The 17,120-nt window shown below is 39.9% G+C and overlaps 1 protein-coding gene across 4 annotated transcripts in view; it reads right to left on the bottom strand.

Annotated features, from left to right (window-relative positions):
* Positions 1-17,120, bottom strand: part of PRKCD (protein kinase C delta) — a 61,035-nt gene that overhangs the window by 29,372 nt on the left and 14,543 nt on the right. For all 4 annotated transcript variants that reach the window (XM_035106173.3, XM_035106175.3, XM_035106174.3 and 1 more), the window contains exon 2: positions 3,479-3,615. In XM_035106173.3, coding sequence (XP_034962064.1) covers positions 3,479-3,593 — 115 coding nt within the window. In that variant the 5' untranslated portion in view covers positions 3,594-3,615. The remainder of the gene's footprint in view (positions 1-3,478; positions 3,616-17,120) is intronic.

Raw genomic sequence — 17,120 nt, 5'->3', positions numbered from 1 at the left:
TAATAATAATAATAATTTATTATTTATACCCTGCCCATCTGGTTGGGTTTCCCCAGCCACTCTGGGCGGCTTCCAACAAAATATTAAAATACAATAGTCTGTCAAACATTAAAAGCTTCCCTAAACAGGGTTGCCTTCAGATGTCTTCTAAAAGTCTGGTAGTGTTTTTTCTTTGACATCTGGTGGGAGGGCGTTCCACAGGGCAGGTGCCACTACTGAGAAGGCCCTCTGCCTGGTTCCCTGTAACTTGGCTTCTCGCAGCAAGGAAACCGCCAGAAGGCCCTCGGTGCTGGACTTCAGTGGAGATGCAGAACGATGGGGGTGGAGATGCTCCTCCAGGTATACTGGGCCGAGGCCGTTTAGGGCTTTAAAGGTCAATATCAACACTTTGAATTTTGCTCGGAAACGTACTTGGAGCCAATGTAGGTCTTTCAAGACCAGTGTTATGTGGTCTCGGCGGCCACTCCCAGTCACCAGTCTAGCTGCCGCATTCTGGATTAGTTGTAGTTCACCTTCAAAGGTAGCCCCACATAGAGAGCATTGCAGTAGTCCAAGCAGGAGATAACCAGAGCATGCACCACTCTGGCTAGATAGTCCGCATGCTTGTGTTGGTCTAAAAGTAGCAATTCCAACTATGCAGCAATCAGCCTGGGCCTAAGAAAATATTTTCCTCATTTTACATTTGGCCAGAAAATGTTCACTTGAGTGACGTTCGGGTGCAACAATTTTACTGGTAGAAAGACCAGAATTAGAACATGTTAATTATGAGACAGAGGGCAAAGGATTTATTATTATTATTATTATTATTGGTTCAAGTTCAACATGTCCCCCCCCCCTGATTACACTAACATAAAAGTGTATATATATTACTTATGAACAGATAAAATAGTAAAGATTTTCAGTTTATCCATTTTGCTGAACAATTTGTGTACCTAAAAGTATTCAAAATAAACCTGAGCAATACTTTTAAATCTTCATTCATAGTATGGATATGCATTTGTTCCATAATAAATGAAACAAACAAAAAAGGGTCCATTCATTTCTTTCCAAAAAGGGTCCATGGAACAAATAGAATGGAAACGAACAAGCTTTTCTATTTCTAATAGCAACAGCCAAGTCTGCTTAAAGTTAGAGGGCAAGAAAGCACTTATTATGTAACTATTTTTAGTCCAAGTCCTGGGTGACAATTGGTTTTCATGCAGTGCAAAAGAAAAGGCCTCCAGAATATTTTAAGGGTCTAAAGATCAGCAAGGAAGGCCAGCAATACTCCTGAGTCTTCTAAGAAAGGAACCACACAGGGCCAGGGTTTATCTATCCCAGCTCTAGGGAACCTTATCCTGATAAAAGGCCATCAAAGATACTGTTTCCTAAGATGCAGACATATCTTAAGTTTCCCTGATCTCTTTAGCCAAAGGTGTGATTTTTTCTTTTTCTTTTAGTTGGAAAGCCTTCCTTCCTGATGCCGAGAGTTTTCAGTGCAACCAACACACACACACACACACACACACACACACACACACACACACGGAAGTACTGTATCAACATGTATGTAAAACCTTCACGGAAACTGAACAGAAAGCACAGACAACAACCTGAACTAGGCTTTCAGTAACGAAAGGAGAAATTCTTCTTCTTCTTGCACACCCCTCTCTGAACTATGATTTTATGATGATGATGATGATGATGATGATGATAATAATAATAATAATCCTTTGCATGCCTGGGTACAGTGGTCTTCTTCTAATAAGAATGATAGAATATGTAGGTGGAACCACAAGACATTTCCTGCTAATGAGCTGAGTTCCACCCAAAAAATGACTTTTGAATACTGGTCTCTGGAGAGAGAAGAAAAGCAGGCAACAAAACAATCTTCTGCTACTTGGACAACAAAGCCTTCCAGCCTTAGTAATGGATTGTAGTAAAGAAGTCTCCTTTCAAGACATGATGGTGATATAGGCAAAAATCTGCCTTTATTCCCTTATTGGGTTCTCCATCGGTTGGAGAATATAACAGAGGCCAACCAGAGAAGTTTGAGAAGCAAAGCCTTTATTTTCGCTGTTGCAACAGGGTCCTTCCTCTCACGCAGGAGAACAAGGAAGGAACCCCAAACAAAGGTGTCCTGCCCTTAAAAAGAAATTTGAAATTGGTTTCAGCCCACCCCCCCAGAAGCATCATCCATATGTCACAGAAGGGGTGTAGCCCAAGACCCCTCTCCCTAGATTCATCATAGGTACATCATGAAAGGGGAGGTCTGGTGGCAGTAATCTGAGCATCCTGGACCCTGCCCCCTGCCCCCAAAACCTAATCAACAAAAGAGAGATATATTTACATTTCCCTGTTTCCCAGCCAAGTTAATCACACCCTTTTGTCTGGCACCCAGGTATCAGGATGCCAGGGATTATCACTTTAATTCCTGGGACAATGAGAAGGTTCCCCCCCCCTTCTTCCTTGCAGAGGAACGCCAGGTCTGAGAGAGAGAGTCAAAATGGTGTCAGTCAGGCCTGTCTTCCTGTGCTGCTTCAGACATGTTTCTGTACATTCATGTACATGTTTTATGAACAATTATTATATATATATATGACCTCAAAATTCTTATAACAATGGGGATGACATTTCACACCGAATCCATTCTCACATTATGCTTCTGATTTAATATAATGCAACAAGACTAAAATAATAAAAATTGAAATAATAATTCACTTCAGCTTTCACATTAAAAAATAAGGTGTTAAAAATCCGTAGTACATACCAGCATGGTGGTACATCCATTTGAATTTTTTATTTGAAGCTACCTTTATCTCTCTTCCTGATACACTGCCTATGATCAGATGACTTAAATCCAAATGATGCTGTTCACAAATAGCCACATTCTTCACTCTTTACCTGTCATTGGGATTAAACTGGCCTATGTCACCTACATTAGACTAGAAACTGCATCCTTTGACACCTTAAGGTTGTAATCGTATAAACATTTACTTTGGAGTACATCTCTACCAACTCAGTGAGATTTCCTTTCTCATAACAAGCACATAATAATAATAATAATAATAATAATAATAATAATAATAATATATTTATACCCCGCCCATCTGACTGGGTTTCCCCAGCCACTCTGGGCGGCTTCCAACGGAAAAATAAAACACAATAATCTATTAAACATTAAAAGCCTCCCTGAACAGGGCTGCCTTCAGATGTCTTCTAAAAGTCTGGTAGTTGTTTTCCTCTTTGACATCTGTTGGGAGGGCGTTCCACAGGGCAGGCACCACCACAGAGAAGGCCCTCTGCCTAGTTCCCTGCAACTTGGCTTCTCGCAACGAGGGAACCGCCGGAAGGCCCTCGGTGCTGGACCTCAGTGTCCGGGCAGAATGATGGAGGTGGAGACGCTCCTTCAGGTATACTGGACAATTAGTCCTGCCAGAGCATATGTGAGGAATTGTAGACCACAAATGGAATCACGTCAATTGATCAATCTTCTTACCTGTAGTCAAGGCCTCTTTCATTTTTATTGCACAGAATGGCTGTAGTTGCTCCCCTTGATTCGGCAAAGGTCCTAGCTCAAAGGAGTTGAATGATATTCGTAAGAAGGGAGCCATTTCTCATAGCACAATTGTAAACCTACAGAGGGGAAAAAACAAACAAAAAAGTTAAGGCTAAAGTTAAAAATTGGGCTGTGTGGAGAAAATAAGATGAAGAAAGGACTCAGTAAACCTTGCTTGAAATCAACTCCTGGTGTGTTCTGAGACCCATCTGATTAGTTGACTATATTTATAGGAAAAATATTAGATGCTTCTTTCTTTCCGGTCTAATTATAATAAATCCAATTCAGAGTAAATCTGAATACAGACATTCTAGTTCACATACAGCTTTTTAAAACAAAAAACCAAAAATGCATCATGTTATTGTGTGATTGGCTCAGATCCTAAGAACTAAGTGTCTTGCTCTGCTCATGGAATAGAGGTTTTCACACTTTTTGTACCCCCAAAACCAGATCTATAAGGTCTGAGGACCCTGGAAGATGGTGTGAGATATGGCATAAGAGAGGCTGCAGATGGCCGGAAGACTTGAAAACTGCAGGAGCCCCTACAGTTCACACTTTTTGGAACCAAACCACATATCTTTGGCTAGTGGCCATACAGGTAATTAACCTTTCTAGTTAACACATCATACACAAACCTCTTCATTTTTCTTATCCTGCTGTTGGAAATTTATTGCTCTAGATTTATTGCTCTAGATCACTGTCCATCTTGATAAGACACGTAAGCCCCACCAGCATTTAGCTAATGACAAATTTATTAACAGAAAGCAAACCCGTGTTTGGCTCCCTGCAGTTCTGTCATTGTGTTTAAGGCTGACACAAGCACCAAAAACACATCATCAGTAGAATGTTTCATTCTTCTCTGGACTAAATGAGAGCACAAATGTTGTTCATTTGTTTGCTTCATCTTATTTTAAATAAATCACTATCCCTACTTTGTCTAGACAGCTTGGTATCACCCAATCCCCAAATTGAAATCAAGGTGGCTTACATAAAAGCATATCATAGAATAAATAAAAAATACAGTATAAAATTATAAGTAAATCATGCATTCTTACATACATATAAACATTAAAGTTAAAATACTTCCAATTTGATATATTAGCTATGCATCTTTTAAAGCAACACTAGATGACAAATATTTCAGACCTAAGAGAAAACTCTGCTTTAGAAAGCCTGTGGTCCAATATTACTATAAAAGAAAAACAAAATCTGTAATGAAAGATAAACTAAAAAGAAGTCTGTTAGAGGGTTACAATTAGACACAAGGTCATCCTTACATTTTCTAACATATCACAAGACATTCAGTCTGCACACTCTCAGTATAAGCTGCAAGCATTACAGCCAAAAACTATGATCTAAACCTTAAAATATGTGACGCTTGCTTGAATCATCATTCCTGTGCATGGGAAATCTTTCACACAGATAAACTTCTGTGATCTATTTGCCTGCATAATTAAGAAATCCAGTATTTCACTTGTGAAATATGCATGAAGTACAAAAGCATCTGGTTTTAGTACTTTCCCCTACCACCTAGTAGTTTCAGTCTTTAAAGAAACAAAAGCTACTCCAACCCACAAATCAGATCAGGTTCTATCCTGTCTTTCTTCTTTCCCCCGTTTGCTTGCTTAACTCATTCGGAAATTATTTGTACCTCATTCCCTACTGTCCGCTTGTTCTCTCAATTACATGCGTGTTATTATAAAAAATATTTTCAGTTCTGATGTCTATTTTGGCATGAGACTGTAGGGCAAACACACATCTTGGTTTCCTCATTAAAAGACAAAAACGAATTCACAATTGTAATCCCCATTATATCTATATCTATATTTAATTTCCCCATTGCTTTTGGTAACACTCTTCACCTGTCCTGCATTAGCAACCACACAAATATAACCTTTCCTACTTCCTTACACTGAAGTCAATCTTAATCACAGAGCAATTCTGTTCCACAGGTAGATTTCCACATGAGATCTGCAACAAACTCGCTTGTCAGTGGCTCATACTGGCAAATCGGTAGGTGGCGCTCTTTCCACTGTATCAGTAATTGATCTCCAGAAACCATACTACAACATGAATTGTTGCAGTGTCCCTTCTGTCTTAAATTAGCTTAAAACCATTTTTTTAATGCACAGCACACTCTTGCATACTATTTTGTCAGTCCAAAGAAGGGTTTCATTTGCTATTATTAAAATGTCCTATTTTAATGTTGTATTTTAACATAACCAAGAATAACGTGTATAATTTCAAATCAGCACCACTTACTATGTTATAACTTAAACTGAGTAATACACCCTGATTACTACATAAGCAAAGCCAACCATAAGATACACAATGATGCCACAATCCCTCATCATTTGGGCGTTATTCCTGCATCTCATGTACCAACCTATTTATCTTCTCTCCAGATTGCCAGCCATCGTTTTGCTTTTATTAAAGCACGTTTTAATGTTTTTTCCTTCCAACGTTCTTTTGCATAGATTTTCCAAGGGTTGAGCCTCGGTTCTGTGTTTGTGTGATAATCGTTCAATTGAATCCCTCCACCATATAGTGTTTACTTGTCCTCTATAGAGTGCTGGTCGGGTATCCGGCAGAGGCACATCTTGCCTTCTTATTGCAAGATACAGACCTGTTTATAACCTTGCAAGTGGCAAAAATTTTAAATTCTGTACCGTCTTATAATATAAGAGATGTAATGGTCTCCTATATGAAAATTGAAACTCTTTATTATATCCTATCCCTGATTTTGTATATTTCCCTAATATTTTATTTCTATCCATATTTTACTTTATTAATTGTAACTCAGTTATGAGTGCCTTGTTTGCTTCTGTATTTTTATGAGCTTAAAGCTGAAATAAACTGATTCTGAATGATGCCACAAATTCCTTGCCCCTATTTGCTACCTCACACAATGGCTGGTGTGAATAAATGAAGAAGGTCCAGCCTTCAATTCTTCCAGTTTTTTTAAAAAATGTTTTATTAAAGATTTTCTTGGGTTATTCTTCCAGTCTTTGTTATTCAGATCACCACCATCCCATCCATTGGTCATTCCAGTCATTGGTACAGGTATGCCACCTTCCAGATTTTTCCAGTTCCACTTTGCAGAAAGTTCCCCTTTCTTTTTGTTTCACTCCAGCCTACGTTATGAATGGAGTAGATTTCAAAGCAAAATGGAAGTGAGAAGAACACACATTTTACAGTAATAACATAACCCTGAACAGCTCAGTTGGATAGAACGTGGTGCTGATAATGCCAAGGTGGCAGGTTCGATCCCTATATGGGGCAGCTGCATATTCCTGCATTGCAGGAGGTTTGGACTAGATGATCATCAGGGTCCCTTCCAGCTCTATGATTCTGTGATTCTAACCTTTGCCAGAGGCTTATTATCCCTTGCTGCCATGAATTAAGACAGTATCAGTGATGGGCAGTGCTTTTTCTGGGGGTACTCAAGGGTAAAAGTGTGGCACTTACTGTAACAACAACTTTGTGGTGAGTCCTGGCACCTTTTCTTTCTAGAAGAATAACACTGGTGATGGGGATGGCCAGAAACAGAGCCAGGATAAGGCCTTTCTCATTGGCAGCTCATATTTCAGAGTCACTTCTTGGTGTTGCCAGTACATCTCCTAGCTGAGTATTTGACTATGTGAGCGTAGCTCCCCCCTCCACCAATTATTTCTATTTATCCCAAACATAGATATGAAAGACACCGTTTCTAGAGTATGAATCCGATCCTTTTAAACAGATCAAACCAAAAGGTTTTTTTTCTGACTCAATATTCTCAACAGTTACAAATCTTGAATTAATGTAGTAGATATTCCTGAACTGACATGCTCAGATAATATGCTTTGCTTGCTACTGATTAGGGAACGAACTATTATAAACCCTTTCATTCCAAGGTACGCATCCTTCTTTGAAAATGAAAGCCCTTACAGCAGGCTATAAAACCAAAGATAAATGAAATATTATTTTAAAGAGGAAGAGATTGTAATGTGGATCAAATGCTTATTATTTTTGCTGTGGTGAGCATTTTCCTAGTAGTTCATCACTGCCAACATGATTATTCGACTACCATTTAGGGGGACAAGTCAGCATTTCCCATCTACTCCTTGAGCTGATATTTGCATAAGTGTTTGTGTACCGTATACAGATACACCCATTGCAAGCAAGTGGTGCTTAGCAAGGATCCTAAAATACATTTAACAGCCAACACGCTTTCCACAAATTTTATTCAAGATGCCATTGACTGTTAAGAACAGGAAAAGAAGAATTCAGGTATGATAGTTTCCAATTACTTGGTAACTCGTTGGCCTGGTTCACACATAAGCATGATTCAGGGTGCAGAAATGGGCGTCAAAAGTGAAGATCACGCCTGCTGCATTATTTCCCCAGTCCTGCTGATGTTGGGCTTAGTAATACATCTGAGCCCAGCCTGTGGTTCTTCTTGCTCCAGACAAATCTCTAGCTGTAAGCAATATTAGTTTTTTGCAGCTGCAGCAGCAGCAGACAAAGAGCACAGCAGATGCAAACTTCACCCTGAGAACCCAAATTTGCTCATTTATTCTGTTCCATGTTTGGGCTTAGCATTGTGCATGAACTGGACCCAGCCAGATGGGCAGGATATAAATAATAAATTATTATTATTATTATTATTATTATTATTATTATATTATTATTATTATTATTATTATTATTATTATTATTATTATTATGTTTAAAACAAAGTACTGCTGGACTGACAAAAGCCGGGCAGAAACTGTTTGCTTTCCTTTATTTCAGAGGTCTCTACAGCAGCTCTCATAGCACTCCAAGGAACATAACAGCTGCTAACAAAACAATGTTTACTGGAAAGAAACATAGTGCTTTATCTGTTTAAAAAAACCAAAACCAAAATGTTAAGATATTTTGTTTGTGATAGCTTTAAGGTGGGAGAAGGATAAGCTACTTACAAAATGTAGAAACAATATTTCAGTTATCTATGAGAAATAAAAGTAAATATCTATTCACATTATTTCAGTGTGTTGTGGAAAATATATTGGCCTGGTTCAGATAACACATTAAATGGCCATTAAAAATAAGCTATGCTTTAATGAGAAGCAGCAGCACCAAGTACACCTGGGACGGGGGGGGGGGGGGGAGCTCACAGACCAGGGGTGGCAGCTGTGGCTGAGGGGAGAAGAGAGGAGGCTGAGGGAACACTCCACAACAATGGAGGGTGTTCGAAAAAGGGTGAGAGGCTGCTAGCTCTGCAGGCAGGGGGTGACCGAACTGGGCTCCTGAGTCCCACAGGGGTGCCACACAGAAAGAATGTAGTTGGTCAAGGGAGCTGTGGACCCAAAAAGGTTGAAAACCTCTCAGTCAAAAAATAAATATGAACCTATGCTATAAAAAGGGGACACAGGTGCCGCTGTGGGTTAAACCACAGAGCCTAGGGCTTGCTGATCAGAAGGTTGGGGGTTCAAATCCCTGCGACGGGGTGAGCTCCCATTGCTCGGTCCCAGCTCCTGCCAACCTAGCAGTTCGAAAGCACGTCAAAGTGCAAGTAGATAAATAGGTACCGCTACAGCGGGAAGGTAAACGGCGTTTCCGTGTGCTGCTCTGGTTCGCCAGAAGCGGATTTGTCATGCTGGTCACATGAACTGGAAGCTGTACGCTGGCTCCCTCAGCCAGTAAAGCGAGATGAGCGCCGCAACCCCAGAGTCGTCTGTGACTGGACCTAACGGTCAAGGTCCCTTTACCTTTCATGCTATAAAAAAACTTAAGGAACTATACTGGAACTTTCTTATCTGGGCAAAAGACCCCCAGTAGCCACTCCATACACATGCATAAAGCTTGGAAGGTACAGACATCAGTTTTCAAAGTGAGAATCTCTTGCAACTCTCAAGGCCAGGCATCCCCAAACTTCGGCCCTCCAGATGTTTTGGACTACAGCTCCCATCTTCCCCGACTACTGATCCTGCTAGCTAGGGATCATGGGAGTTGTAGGCCAAAACATCTGGAGGGCCATAGTTTGGGGATGCCTGCTCAAGGCAAAAATGGATTTGAAAGTGCTACTGAGTTCCAAGGCCCAAGTTTAACCTCCCTGCTCCCAGTTGCCCATCCCTAACCCTGTCTACAAAAAAAAAAAGCTCTTAATGAGACTAGATGTTTTGTTTTATATATATAAACAGCAATTTATATACTTGCTGGTTACATAAAATATGTATTTAAATAAAATATGTATTTCCATTTCACAAGTTAGCCCCTTATATCTCTGGATCAATATTTATATATCTTTGCTTCCTGTTTATTTGTTTTTCTCCTGTATCAGTGTAAGCTATGTTTTTACCAATATACAAGTAGTTAAAAGGTTGCTATTTGCTATAGATGCTTTTGTGTAAATGAGATAATAAACACACTAGAACCGCAACTTATTATGCAAAGCTTTGGTGTTTGGAAAAGGTTGAGATTAAAAGATCAGTAGTAGGCTTTGATTAGCAAATTGTGCTGTAATCAGTGTTTGAAACTTCTAGGTTCATTTTGCGAAATGGAATTTCATTACTGTGAGCAGTGTCTGAGCTCTGGGTGCAGTACTGTGCCTAAGATTTCAAATTAAAACTGCGGAGTGGAAGGAAAGGAGGACCTTTTTCTGCCTCCTCACTTCCAGATACTGTACTCTCTGAAGACTGGAGTAAAGACCCTCTTAAGAATATTAAGGGGGTGCAAGGGAAGGACTGGACCATGTGAAAAATTAACATAATATTTTAGCAGCAGTTCATTCATTTTCAACTTTGTGTTCTTCTTATAAAAAAGTGCGCCTAGACATTCCGTTGTGCCCATAACCTAGGTTTAAGGTGCCATTTAGCTCCTAGATTTCATATCTCAATTTCTAACACTGGCTGTGATGTACAAATCTTGTCCCCCCCCCCAGCATTTGTTTTAAAAGGTGGACTAAAATGTACCTAAACAAGCATATTTAGCTCCTTTTTAGAGGAGTATTCTGAATTGAGTGATACAATTAAGTAATTTGTTGTGTAAAAAAATCATAACTAGGGACATTGTTGCAAACTGGAATGTTAATAATCTCACAATTTGTTCTACCAAGAGGGCAACAACAGTGACACTTTGTTCTCTATTCTGAAGACAAGTGAAATTGTTTTTTCCTTGGCAAATTCATCACCCAGCTTTTGTCATATTAAAACAGCAACCTTACATTAAAAACAACAACCTTCCTCTAATAGTGTGAGTAAAGGTAAAGGTAAAAGGACCCCTGACCGTTAAGTTCAGTCGTGGATGACTCTGGGGTTGCGGTGCTCATCTTGCTTTACTGGCCGAAGGAGCCGGCGTTTGTCCGCAGACAGCTTCTGGGTCACATGGTCAGCATGACTAAGCTGCTTCTGGCAAACCAGAGCAGCGCATGGAAACACTATTTACCTTCCTGCCAGAGCGGTACCTATTTATCTACTTGCACTTTGACGTGCTTTCGAACTGCTAGGTTGGCAGGAGCTGGGACTGAGCAACGGGAGCTCGCCCCGTCGCGGGGATTCGAACCGCCAACCTTCTGATTGGCAAGCCCTAGGATCTGTGGTTTAGACCAGTGGTCCTCAACCTTGGGCCTCCAGATGTTTTGAGACTACAGTTCCCATCATCCCTGACCACTGGTCCTGCTAGCTAGGGATCATGGGAGTTGTAGGCCAAAAACATCTGGAGGCCCAAGGTTGAGGACCACTGGTTTAGACCACCCGCATCCCTAATAGTGTGAGTAGAAATACAATTTTATTCCTGTTCTTTATACCAAGGTTATATCCATTTTTTCCAGCACTGCCTGACAGGTTTCCCCTCTTGGTATGCTACACACTTGAAAACTGGATAGCCACACAATGTAAAATTTATTGGCTAGTTCAAAAAAGATGAAATGTAGCTGGGTGCGTGCTAGGAAATCAGGGCACACCCAACATTGAAACTACTGTACTGTAAATTCAATGCCTTCAAATTAACAGAATTAAGTAGAAGGACCAGTTCCTCATGTTGTTTTTACAGATTCCTACCCTTGGTGAATAATAGTAGGTTCAAAACATGCAGAGATAGCCTGTGGGTAGGTTCCCCCCCTATGTTTGTCCTTAGCACACGGGGCTGCTAAGGCAATACAACACATCTAGGGACTTCTGCAGTTAATCCAGTTGAATTGTATGGTTTCTTTTGGCATTTTTCTCTTTGCAGTGTGTAAATCCATAGTGGCAAATGTAACATTTGTAAGCTTCTTTACATAATATTTGTGTTTTAGCTCATATTATTTGAACATTATTTGCAACATTAAACTATTTATTTGTTAACCAGCTTGATCTTCCCTACAAATATAATCAATGTGATTCATGTAACAGTTTTACAACATCAAGAATTGATCTGTTACTTCATGAAAACTGTTCTCACTAAAACATGAATCAAAACCAAAATTCCACTTGCAGCAATATACACAATGAGCTAATGTTTCATGGGCAAGTGTCAAACTTACAGTAAGTTTGACTGGACATATGGGAAAAAAGGTTTTCTGGCATATGTCCTGTGACCAATGTAACAACAACAATTTTATTATTTATATGCCACCCATCTGACTGGTTTGCCCCAGACACTCTGGGCGGCTTCCAGCAAAATATAAAAACACAATAAATAACAAGAACAGAACAGCTTATTTGATGAGAAAAATTATTCTCCATTCCTACATGTCTCAAGTGGTCATTTAAAAGAATGTCCTTCATCTATTTATGTATCCTTTCTTTCCTCTCATTAAAGTAATTCAACTCCCAAGATGTGTAAAGCAACTTAAAAGCTTCTTTATGTTAAGAATAATGAATGCTTGTAGAAAGTGTTAGTGGTTTTGTTTTTTTATTTTGCATAGGCAGCTTTCAGCTTTCTACCATTTAGAGTTATGCTCTGCACTACTGAATGCCAACTTCCTTCACAAGTCTAACTTCAATGCTTAACATAATTGAAATAATGGATTAACTACAGGGATTCTGCTGCACCAATAGTTCACAAATGTTAAGGAGTCCCAAACAGCTAATGGAGCAATTTCCATTCATATTTTGCTTTCCAACATCCTCCTCCTGACTCTCAAAGACCAAATGGAAATTTTACAGACCAAAGAGTTGGATGTAGCTCTTTTCAGATAAATTGTTTTGAACAATCCATAAACAGTCCATTTCCATTATAACATGACTTTTTAATAAAATACAAAATCTACAGTGGAAAAGTTACTAGTTTCCATGGGATTATGCTCAATGGAAAGAAAATGTAAGTGTAAATAATGAGCCTCTGGAGTCTGGACCATATACACGTAATTTAGTGCATGGGTGGGGGAAGGGGTGAATGTAGAAATACATTCTTTATCCCAGCTGTACACCAAAAAACTGTGAAAGCAAACCAAAGAGTATAAAATGCCTTAATTCAAGGATTAAATCTATTACTCTCAACCTGAATCTCTATTTTAGCTTTCTCTCATAGGCAATGTTTCTTTTGAACAAGCACTGACTGTACTACCAGTAGATGTTGCCCAGAACAAAGAAATGATTACAGTTCCTGTTCAGAGGATTTATAATCAATCAGAAAAAAGAAAAATAAGGTAAGATACTTGGATGTAAGCAAACTATTTAAGATTTGTGAACCTGTCATAATGACTGCAGAGGAATCCATTGCTATAAACTGATTTTATTTATTTATTTTAAAGCCGAAATTCAAGAATTAATTATTTGACAAAACAATTCTGGAGCATGTATGAGAAACCAGAATGAGATAAGCTTTCAGGTCAGGGCTAAATTAGATACAGTATATTATTTGTCTGAATGCAATCAGGATGTGTGTTACATAAACAGAAGGCCAAGGGAAGTCTCAGCAGCCCTGGAACAGTGGGGTCTATAGAGGGGGGAGTTTATGTCTCCACCACTCTTGCATGTTCGTGGGGGGTGGGGGTGGGAATCTAACCTTTAAAGTTACCATTTTGATTTCAATGAAAGTGTCCAATGGGAGTTTCTCTTAGAAGTCACGTAGGAAGATAAAGCACAAATGATCCCTCTTGTATTAGACTAAAGGCCCACCCAAGTCCAGCATCAAAATTCTCAACTAGATGTCACTGGGAAGGCCAATAGCAGGGCATGAATGCAACAACAATCTACTACTCCCCCCCCCCTTCAGAGACCAGTATTCGGAGGAATGTCACCACTAATCATGGAGGTCGCATATAATTCTCATGATTAGTAGTCAGTGATAGCCTTATCTTCCATGAATTCGTCTAATTTTACTTTAAAGCTAAATTGGTGGCCATCATCCTACCTTGTGGCCCTGGCTTCACCAGTGCAGCTACATAGACCATGAAGGAGTACCTTTCCCCTCACGTCTGTTGTGAATCTCCCATCCTCACTGGATTACTCTGGGTTCTAGTAACCCTACCCATTCTGTCCACATTGTGTATAATTTTATGCACCTCTATCATCTTCCCACTTAAGTGTGTGTGTTTCTAATCTGAAAAACCACAAACATTGAAACCTTTCATTATAGGGAGTTGCTTCTGATCATTTTAAGTTTCCTTTTTCTGTGCCTTTTTCAGCTCTACGGTATCCGTTTTGACAAAAATGACAAACGCTTTAGACAACCAAGTGTGGTGAAGTCGTAGGCGTTATAATATTAGCAGCTTCATTTCTGATCTCTTCCTGAACAATACCTAACATGGAATTTACCTTCTTCACAGCATCTGCACACCGCTTCTGAGAAAACTACCTCAAATATTAATCTCCTATCTAAACCTTTGCTTCAGGAACTGCATGGTTACATTTCCCCCTTGTAATTGGTGGTGACATGACAATGGACTCCTGCTCCCCAGCACTACCAGACATGTTGAGATGGTCAGAGTTGTGTCAGGGAGTGGAAGAGTTACATTTCTCTTCCCCATCCTCCACAGTGGCAAGGCTGCTCAGGCTTTCCCTTGGGTTATATTTACATAACAAAAAAGACAAGCACATGTAGTTTGACCCTCAGTAATAAGATACCCCCCCCCAAGCACATACCTTCAGATATTTTCTAGCTCCTTCCCTACATGCCCTCCAAAAAAAAGCAAAAAGATAAATATATCTATAAGTGCCTGCTACTAAAAGAACGGCATCGTATTTAGCAGCATGCCCGAGGATGTAGTTTTAATGCTAGCTTTCTAGTTTCTATTCTCTATGCTGAGTTTCTAATTGATGGTAATCACCGATCTCCTCCCACTCACATAGCTGGTTGGTTTGAAGACTTTAGCTGCTTCCCAGCAAGACTGCACCATTGAAATGAGAGTTCAGATGGATGTAAACACTCATTCATATCACACACACACCCGGATCAGAAATTCACATTGTCCCTTTATTGCATACTCTCACTTTGTTTGCTAGCTGCCATAACCATGTTTGCTGTGACATGCATTCCATGAAGATCAAATCACACTCTTTCTCCTCCCTCAGAATTGCAGGGGGGAGGGGAACATGGTTTGCACCCAGCCTTCCATCCAGAGATGACCTTGGAACTAACTGCAAAATGACTGGTTTTATTTTGATGGGAAGGACGCGGGTTGTGACTGGTTTTATCCAGTGCTGCCTCTGCAGTGGGGTCTTGACCAGTACCCACCCACCTACCCTTGACCCAGTGAGGGATTTTTTTCCCTGGTTTCCAATTTTGGTTGCAGCCACAGAGGAATTTTTCCTCCCCTGGAGTTCCTGATTCTACAGGTTTTCTGCTTAAGTCACACTGGGCTTGGGAAGTTTGGCAATTCTCCAGGCTCCCACCTTTTCCCCATTTGGCAGATACAGTGCTGCGTTAGGTGAATTGGGGTGAAGGGGGAAAATGGTGAACACCTTGAGGCACCTTCTAGGAGATGAAAAGTAACACATCTGTTTTGCATGCAGAAGGTCCCAGGTGTGGGAGATTTGCAGTCAAACCTAACAATCCATATTTGCTAGTTAGGATATGAAGGAGCTAAGGACCACAGAGTTCTAATTGCTACAGTAGGCTAATTTAGTTCACACTCTCTCTTCTCCTGAAAGTAAGTAAATAAGGCCTGTTTCCTGTCATCCACCCCACACATCACACTGCAAACAATGGAGCGCCATCTTGCTGAATTTCAACTAAGATGATTTTAGCCTGCATTATTTTATTGCTGCTGCATAGTGAAAATGCATGTCTGAGACCTATAAATCAAGTAAATCATTTTAAAGCTTGTCCAAAAAACCAAGGATTGGTATGTATTATGATCCTCTGACTTATAGGAGCCCACACTGTTTTGAACCACTTCACACCGCAGCAATCCCTATTTGCAGATCCTTCAGAGTTTTTCTAATAAATTTGTTGCCAATAAAAAAATCCCAAACCTGAGTTTTCTCTCATTTGTAGTGCTATGGGGGCAACCCTTATGCTTTACTTGGGTAGAATCACCAGAATCTCATAGGTGTCCAAGTCTAGAATGGATCTTCCTTATCTGCAGCATTTCTAGAGTTTAGTTTCTTTCCATCATTACTTTTTTTCAATCTATGCATTAGCTGGCAACTCATCATAATTCCGTTACTAGAGAGGAATAGTATTCAGGCCATTTCCCCCCCCCCCCCCCACTGCTGATTGTGAGCAGCATTTGCATTTGAATCAGTGGCTTGCTATGAATCAACCCCCAGCCAGTCCAATTATCCCACAATCCAACCTCTCATCTCAAACCTCCTTTATCCTCAATGGATAAAATAGATAGAAGTTAAAATCCATTTTCCCCATACATTCTGGGGCAGGGGGAAGTATGATGCCATTTAACATACACACTCTTCTCAGGATTACATTCTTTCATAGTTCCAGAGGCTTCCTAAAGATGTATGTCTCTCACAGCTCCACATCTAATCCAGGGACTGATAACAACACTGTGAGAAAGCCAAGAAATATTTTGGCAGTTTTACAAGGAAATTGTTGATGGGACAAAAATTCTGCCCACATTAAGTGTTTGTTTCTTAAAAACCTATATTGATTCCTACCGGTAGTTCAAATAAAAAATCAAGCCATCATTTGGCTGGTACCATTGAGTGGCTACCTGTCTAGTCATGGATATCATTTTTAGTTCAGGGCCCTGAACTAAGAACAGCCTGCTGGTGCATTTGACTGTAAACTGTGTTTCAAATTTGAGGAACAGATGGATACACAATTTCTGCTGTCAGAGGACAGCGTAGAAGTAATTGAGTATGACTCCCTAGCATGTCAATCAATGGCTGGTAACACGTTTCAACTTTTCTTTTTCTCTGTTTATTGCACTCTGTCCTAGAACTAATAAGCTTGTATATACGGTACTTCTCCAACACCAAATCCAGAGGTTGCCAGGAACAATATGGAATAAAATTTAATACCCATATAAAAAGCCTATTAAATTCAGTTTATATTTGTAGAAAAGAATCATTCTGCTGATCATCAGAGCGATATTCAGATAGTCACTTTTATTTTGGCAGTTGCATTACAGCTCTGTAAAATATCCAGCTGAGCCTTAAAATGAAGCTTTTCCTATAATTATCAAGTGCATTAGGCTTCATTCTCCTCTAAACATGTAACCATGAAAAGAAGC

This window comes from Zootoca vivipara, chromosome 2, assembly GCF_965207765.1.
Source record: "Zootoca vivipara chromosome 2, rZooViv2.hap1.1, whole genome shotgun sequence".
In the NCBI taxonomy this organism is placed as follows: Eukaryota; Metazoa; Chordata; class Lepidosauria; order Squamata; family Lacertidae; genus Zootoca; species Zootoca vivipara.
This window is presented reverse-complemented; position numbering and strand designations above follow the sequence as displayed.